General features: G+C 40.1%; 1 protein-coding gene across 1 annotated transcript; it reads right to left on the minus strand.

Annotated features, from left to right (window-relative positions):
- Window positions 1-1,315: 1,315 nt before the first annotated feature.
- Window positions 1,316-7,529, minus strand: LOC109238160. The gene is made up of 5 exons (XM_019404594.1): window positions 3,419-7,529; window positions 3,230-3,258; window positions 2,035-2,277; window positions 1,891-1,930; window positions 1,316-1,497 (listed from the first exon to the last, which is right to left on the minus strand). The coding sequence occupies exons 1-5, from the start codon at window positions 7,527-7,529 to the stop codon at window positions 1,316-1,318; spliced, it is 4,605 nt and encodes a 1,534-aa protein (XP_019260139.1).
- Window positions 7,530-8,730: the final 1,201 nt, after the last annotated feature.

Below are 8,730 nucleotides of genomic sequence, written 5' to 3' on the forward strand. Positions count from 1 at the left end.
CTTTATTTACTCTTATTACTTACTGGGTTGGAGTACTCACATTACTCCCTGCACCTCGTGTGCAGATTCAGGTATATTGGAACCCGGTAGCGGGTGTTGATTGCTCAGACGCAGAGTCATAAGAGTTAGCAAGGTGGCTGCATGACGTTCGCGGCACCGCTTCCTTCCTCTCATTGCTATTACTGTAATTAGTACATTTTTAGACTTTTGTTGTTCTTAGACCTTGATAGATGCTCATGACTAGTGACACCCCGATGTCGGGCTTGTATTTTTATTCCGCACTGTTATTTCAGAATTTTATTATGAAACTTTGTTTAATTAAAGGCTTAAAAATGACTCTTAATGATTAAAGGGTTAATGTGAGTGTTGTGTCGGCTGGCCTTGTCTTCACGAGAGGTGCCATCACGACCGGGCCGGTTGGGGTCGTGACAATAGCCAATTCTGACCCCAATTGAAATCAATTGAAACCAATTGAACCCCCGACCCAATTCCAATTTAAGCCGACCCAAACCCATCTTAATAACCCGTCCACTCGCCCGTTTTAATCCAGGTCGTTGATCATTCAGATCAATGGCCAATAACCACCCTTACCTTAATTAATTCTAAACGACCCCCTAAACCCTATCATTTCTCACCATACGCCGCCTCTAAATCCCTCCTCTCTCAAACACTCTCTGCAACACCCCCCAAACCCTAGCCGCCGCCACCCTAATCTACCCTAATCCATGGCTTTCCAGGGTCATCTAAGACCTGTATCAGCCTTCCATGGCTTCTACGTGTTTGGTTCTGTGGTCTCATGACCAGACTCTGAAGGGGCTTGGTCCAGTCTTTGCTCGACGACCTTTCTCCGGTCATCTCTGACCTTTCTCCGGCCAGCCATGGCCATTCGAGTCAGACCTTTGACTCTCCTGTTTAGATTGGTAACTTTCAAGGCCTTTCTCGTTACTTTTGGGTTCTTTTGAAACCCTAATATCTAAGACCTTTTCGAATTCTTTCAGATCTACCTCAGATCCATGCTTGCCATGAGTTTTTAAGCATCTTCTCGAAATTTCTTTAACTTTACCTTCCAAACGACTCTTTTTTTTTAAGCAATCCACTAGGCATAGCCTAGGGCTAGTTTTTATTTATAACTAAAAAACAAACAAGCACAATGTCATGAAATCCTAACAGATGTACGAAAAGGAAATAAAAATCTACATAAGACCTATTATCAAAATTGAGCATTATACTCAAAATTGATATTACAAAAATTCTACTCAAAATTGCCTCAAAATTAATCCAATAAAAAACCCGATCTTTTGGCCCAACAAGACCACTATTGGAGGTATTTACTGATTTGCACAAATAGCCACTGTTTACTCCAAAATTCCCAAATTGCACATTTAGCCCAACCGTATGCATTGAATAAGCCAAAGCCTCCAACTGGGCCCAAAACGCCAAGCCCAACCGTGTAGTCAGCTCCAAATTTCCACCTCTGCTTTGCACAAACAGCCTCGCCTTTGCATTAGTAACCCCAATACACAACTTATTGAATTGAATAAATAGCCATACATGTGCAAACACATAATGGTTATTTACACAACTCAGTATTAACCAACCTACCCAGTCCAAACACACCCGAACTAGCACATATAGCCACCACCTTGCACCACCAGCCAACTTAAATTTAACAAATAGCCACATATATGTAAAACATATACACTGGCTATTTAGATAGACCAATAATGATGCCTTCCCACAACAGCCCAAATATTCATCTGCTAGCCCAATACAACGAGCCCAACTGAAAGCAATATTACATTGATAGCCACTGCCCACCCAAATGCATTTACAGGAGTAGCCAGAATTCCTCTTGACCCTATTAAATTGCACAAATAACCTCTGACTTACCCTTGTTTTCACCCAACACGTGTATAACTCCCTCCAACACCTGTACCACATATTAAAAACACCCCCCCATTTCCTAATATACCGACACTCCCCACTATCCACCACATATCCCCAAATCATTTCATCTCTCCAGAACCTCCTCACCTCCATCTGAAGCTCTCCTAGGTAACATCGACTGTCTTTCTCTTTCTTCTGTGTTGTATCTTCTTCATTTTTGCTCCACTCATCTGTACTAACTTCCTTTCTTCTTTGGATTTTCATGTATCTACTTGCATCTGTATGCCAAGCTGCTGCTACTATGACTTCTCGTGTTCTCCGCCTGACTGCTTCAACTCTGTGCTGCCTGGTGGTATCTCCTTCTGGTACGCCATTGATTACACACCCCCTCTGATGAACCACAAAGAAGCTGCATCTGTAACCCTTTGGTCGAATCTGTACCTTTCCTGTGTTTGTATCTTGTATTTAGGTCCTTCCATGTCTGTAGAAGAATATTACTTTCCTTTTCCTTAATTAATTCTTTACATGTATGCATCATACAGTAAAATTTACTGTCAGTCACACACTGTAACTAAAGGTCCCAAGCTGTGTGCTTGTATGTTCTTTATTTCTGCTTTTGCTGGTTTCCTTTTTGTTACTTTGCAGTATGTTCTTCTTTCTCTCGATTTGTGTTTGAAAATCTGTTTGTAACCACATGTATTCTAGGTTTAAGTTAACCCCGTGGATTGAGCACTTAGTACTGATACCACCACCTGAAGCCTCCTTAAACCCCAGATTACAAGTGTGTCACACACATGTATAGTTGTATTCCTATCAACATGATGTTATGTATTTTATATCTGCATAGCATTTTGTTGATTTTCCTCTGCTTTTGTTGTTGTGATGTTTTTGAATTCAAACTGTACTTGTGCTATATTCTAGGTATAATTTAGACCATTGGAATGAATGACTAGCATTGATACCACCAATTGATCCTCCATTATACCATAGAATAATAACAAATTCAATAAAGCAGCAGAATAACTAATTCTGTGTTGTAAAGTCTTGTATCTGTTAAAGCTTCCTACACAGAAAGACTTGTTCATAGAGCAAAGGGATAAAATTAACAGCAGTCCCCTCTTCCATAAGGATTTGGGTTCATATGTGCAATTAATGCTGTTTTCACCTGCCTGATCCCTAGTTTCCATGAAAACTAGTCTCTTTGCAATGCCAATTTCTTAAGCATTCTGAGCCTTTTTCTGATTTTAGAACCCTCCAACTATAAGTATCTATGCTTGCCCTGTCTTCATCTACCTAGGGAATGAGTGCACAGCACTAATACCACCCTATAGAGATGAAATACCTGACAGAACATAGATACTAAGCTCCTACCTGCAAAAAAGAAAACAATGTTAGAAAAGAATCTGCATCACCAAACTCTCCTCTCATTGCAGATTTTGAGTATGATGATTCCCTAGATTAGCTTCCTTGACCCTCCTACATCTCTTTCTCTCCTCTTAATTCCCTGCTACTTTCACTCTGATATATGGACATTGCATCTTATCCTCATTCACTATTCTCCTCCCCTGTACATCTAGATCCCAGAAGTCATAGCACTCAATCATGCCATGATCAAGTGCAAAATTTGCCAAATGGTCTGCCAACTTGTTCCCTTCTCTGAAAATATGTGACAGTTTCATCCTGCATCCTTCCTGAAGCTTCATAATCTCTTCTACATATTCCACAATACACCAAGGTGGTTTCCATGTTCCCTCAATAGTATTCTTCATGAGCATAGAATCTGTCTGCAGCCATATGTGAGAATAATTAAGAGTCCTGCATATTCTCAATGCCTCTAAGATTGCTACAGCTTCTGCTTCATTGTTAGATCCTTCAGTAATCTCCCTTCCCAATGCATATTTCACATCACCTGATGCATCCCTTAGACAAAAACCAATAGAACTTCTTCCAGGATTCCCTCTTGATGCCCCATCTGTGTTGACTTTTATCCAGCCCTCCATAGGAAACTCCCATAGTACTTTCTCATATTTAAGCCTTGGAGTATAGTTTTCCATCATAGTCAGCAAATTAGACCATCTGTGAGGTACTTGTAGGTTAGGTTTCCTCATCTGCACAAGGTGCTGGAGATGTGTTGACACTTGATAGATTACTCTGCTTACTGATACACCTTCTCCATGTTTTAGACTGTTTCTTCTCTTCCATAGCTCCCAAACTATGCAAGAAGGTAAAGCCTGCATGACTGGTTTTAATCTAGACACCACAGGTACAGTCCAGCATCTTGTAATGGCTTGGTGTAGAGTCAAACCTTGTACTGATATTCCAGCTCTTGGTAGGAAATACCTCCATACTGTCTCAGCAGATTTTGATGTGTAGAACAGATGCACTAATGATTCCTCCTTAGGTGCAGCACAACACCAACACTTAGATGGCATGAAATACCCCAGCCTTCTCATAAAGTCATCTAATGGTAATTTAGCTTTCCACACCTTCCACATGAAAAAGGAAATCTTAAAAGGAAGACCTCTTACCCAAATCATCTTATAAGCTCTTTTAGGATGATCTCTCCTTCTCAAGTATTCCCAGGCTGTTTTGACAGAAAAATAACCTTTGGGTTCCAGCATCCAAAATGGTCTGTCTATGTCATTTTCTACCAGTGGGGGGCTGATCTTCTCAATAATGTGTGATGCTAAGTCTTCTGGTAATAACTCCATTAATCTATCAACATTCCAAGCTCCATTCTCCACAAGTTCATACACATTCTGTGTTCCCTCATCTATACCAAAGTCTTGTGGAACAAGAAAATAAAGGGCCCCTAGTCCAGTCCAGTTATCATACCAAAACAAAGAAGAGCCCATCCTCAATTTCCATATTATCTGATGTTCAATAAGATCCCTGCACTCCAACATTTTCTTCCACACATGTGAGCCTTCCCTCCAAGGTACTACTACTGCATTTAGTTTTTTGCAGTATTTCTGACTCATGAAAGAGCTCCACAGACTAGGTTTAGTTCTGAAATTCCACCAAAGCTTACAGAATAGGGCCTTGGAAACATCATGTAGGGATCTGAAGCCAATTCCCCCTTCATCATAAGGCATACAAAGAGTGTTCCATGAAGCCCAATGTCTGCTATTTCCCCCAACTGAGCTACTCCAGAAAAACTGAGCAAACAACTTATGCAGTTTATTAATAACATAGTTTGGGGGGTTTACAGCAGATAACAGATGAATTGGTAAACTCTGCAGTACACTAGAAATTAGGACTGCCCTGCCTCCTATAGAAAGCAATTTTCCTTTCCATGACTGTAATCTGTTAAGAACCTTTGTGATCATTGGCTGGTAATAATCAAACCTCCTTCTTGCATAAAATATAGGGCATCCTAGATAAGTAAATGGGAAATCCTTACTTCCAATACCAGTAATCCTCTCAACTTTCCTTACTACTTCTGGATCTGTAAGGTGATGCATATAGATAGCAGACTTGTTCTTATTCACCAACTGACCAGAAGCAGCTTCATAGAGATATAATATCTCCATAATCAGCCTCAGTGATGTGGCATCTGAAGAGGAAAAGATGATGGTATCATCTGCATAAGCAAGGTGATTTATTTTTGGACTCCACTTTGGCAGTCCAAATCCACAGAAATAGAGATTTTGATGTAGTGAATTCAATCCCCTAGAAAGAGCCTCAGCAGCTAGAATAAAAAGTGTTGGAGACAATGGATCCCCTTGCTTGACACCCCTAGTTGATTTGAAAAAACCTCTTGGTTGACCATTTATAAGAACTGAGTACCAGTTATTCCCTACCAAATCAAAAATCATGCCAATGAACCTCTCACAGAAACCCATCTTTCTCAACACTTTTGTTAAGAAAAGCCAAGACAACCTATCATATGCCTTGGTCATGTCCAGTTTCATTACCACATTAGGACCAGCCTTAGTTCTTAATCTAATATCAGTAATGATCTCCTGGGTAAGCAATATATTCTCTACAATACTCCTACCTTTTACAAAGCCAGCCTGCTCCTCAGAAATTAAATTAGGCAGTATCTCTACCAGTCTGTCATGGATGACCCTTGAAAATATTTTATTAATGAAGTTACTAAGGCTAATTGGTCTCAAATCTGAAAAAGTAGTCACCTCTTTTTTCTTTGGTAGGAGAACTAGGTTAGTATGTGTCACACACTTTGGTAGCTGTTGACCACAGAAAAATTGCAGCACCATTGCATAAATATCCTCTCCAACAATATCCCAACATGTGTGATAAAAAGCCCCAGTAAAGCCATCAGGTCCTCCTGCTGAATCCCCATTCAATCCATATACTGCCTTTCTGACTTCCTCTTTTGTTGGTAGCTCAGTTAATCTTGCATTTTGCTCTTCCTCCACCAAAGTTGGAACATGATCAATGATGTGAAAGGTTGAAGGTACTACTGATTCTGTGAATTGGTCCTTGTAAAAGCTGACTGCTTCTTCTGCAATTTGCTCCTCCTCCTCTATCCAGATGCCCATGTTATTCTGTATCCTTCTCAGCTGTAATTTCTTTCTTCTACCCCTCACTTGAGCATGAAAGAACTTTGTGTTTCTATCCCCATCTTTAAACCATAACATGCCTGCTTTCTGCTTCCAAAATTCTTCTTCCACAGCAAGATACCTAATCATTTCTGCCTTAACCTTGTGCAACCTTTCTCTATTCATCTGAGTAGGAAATGCCTCAAACTGCCTCTCATGTACTAAAACAACCTCTTCTAAACTGGCAATTTTCTGAAAGATATCTCCATATGTTGCTCTGCTCCAACTGGAAAGTGCTTTCTTCAGTTTTTTCAACTTATAATTGAACAATATGAAAGGATTTGCAGCAAAATCTGCATTCCAATTTTCTCTCACCACATCTTTGAAAGTGTCATGCTTAGTCCAGAAGTTGAGGAATCTAAAGGACTTCCTAATTGGAGCAGCTTCAATGTCACATTTCAGATACAGTGGGCAGTGATCTGATCCAATTTTTGATAAATGTGTGATCTCAAGTCCTGGAAAAGTTTGCTGCAGCTCTAAATTACCCAAGCATCTATCAAGTCTTTCAAAAATACAATCCTCTTCTGATCTTCCATTCCACCAGGTGTAAATACTCCCCTTGAAACCCAGATCTGTGAGGTTGCAAGTGTTAATGCAATGCCTAAAATCATCAATCTCATTTAAATGAACAGGGAGCCCACCAAACTTTTCCTCCTCATCCCATATAACATTGAAATCCCCTCCCACAAGCCAAGGAGAAGTCATATCAGTAGCCATTGCATAAAGAGAATCCCATAGTTCTATCCTCTCTATTGCATCACATTTAGCATACACTAGAGTAAGTATAAGCTCTATATGAGTTTCTGTGTGAAACAGTTTCAGGGTCAACTGTTGAGTCATGTTGTACAGAATTGTCACCTCATACACTTCATCTATGAATGCCCATATTTTATTAGATACATTAACCACAGCCTGAGCCAAACCAATTCTTGCCCTGTATCTCTCCATTTTGTTTGACTGTTGCATAGGTTCCAATATTCCAATGAATTCAAAATGATGCTGCCTGTGCATTAAGATCAGTCTTTCAAAAGCTTGCATTGTATTCACTGATCTTACATTCCAAATTATTGCCTCCATTACTGATTTTGATTTTTAGATAAAGTCCTCCTGGTTTGTACACCTACTGCTGGAGCAGTTGATGTTTCTTTTGCCTGTTTCTTTCTACCTTTATTTGCAGATTTAGCTTGCTCAATATACCTAGGTGAAAGATCTCCTTGTTTTGCTACATTTATGAAGTTCTGAGCAGTTGACTCCTCATCCATATCTTTGCCATTATGTTCTGCAATTTGCACTTGTTCCTGTATCTTCTTAGTCTCTTGAACAACAACATTATTAGTACCTTTTGGAACAAGGACTGCTGTGTCAACACCCTGCAAATTGGTCTTCTGAACATGTGTAAGAGCCATTGGATCTATGCCTCCAGTTAACTCCTGCATCTGCTTCTTTTTGCTCACTTCTGTTGCTTCCCCTTCTTTAGCATCTATCACCTTTGAACCCTGCTGGGATTGTTTTATAACCTGATCCTTGTTTGTCTTAGGGACTGGAGAGGAATCTGTTGTTGCACTAGAGAGACCAATAGGGTTTGTTCCCCCTGGATCAATGTTGCCAGCATCCACTTCTTTAGTTGCCACAGTCTCCACAATATTCAATAAACCTTGACCTTCAGAAGTTGATTTACCTTTGGCATTTCCATTTACACTTTGTTCTTCCTCATCTACTCCTCCAGTTTCCTCCTCACTGTGCATTACATCAGGAATGACTCCTTCTTCTGCATCTTCTTCAACTTGTTCAGACCACAATTTGCCCCCCTTCCATTTTGCTTTGTCACTATTTTTATACATTTCAAAGTCTGCATCTTCTATGTTATCATTATCATTTTCCTTTGTAAGTGCCAAATCAACTCTTGTATCCTGTGAGGGTATATCCTGAACTGATGTATTTGTTGCCACAATGTTGCCAATAAAGGCCCTTTGTACCCATGCTGCAGTAGATTCTTGTACCTGATTTTCATAAATTTCCATTTCCCTACTCTTTGCTCTCTCATCTTCCTTTGAGGTGTTCAACTTTGCTGCTGTAACACTAGTAGTTGGTACATTACCTGTGTTCTTCTTTCCACCATTCTTGCCCCTGTCTGTCCCAGGAGTAGTAGGTTTAAACACTGTTGCTGCAGGATTTAGGATGCCTCCACCCTTTGCATTGAGCATTAAACTTTGAGTTCCCTGGTCCTCCACCAATGCCAATTGATTATTGGCAGTATCTTCATTATTTTCCACCTCTA

Source organism: Nicotiana attenuata, unplaced genomic scaffold (assembly GCF_001879085.1).
Source record: "Nicotiana attenuata strain UT unplaced genomic scaffold, NIATTr2, whole genome shotgun sequence".
Classification (NCBI taxonomy): Eukaryota; Viridiplantae; Streptophyta; class Magnoliopsida; order Solanales; family Solanaceae; genus Nicotiana; species Nicotiana attenuata.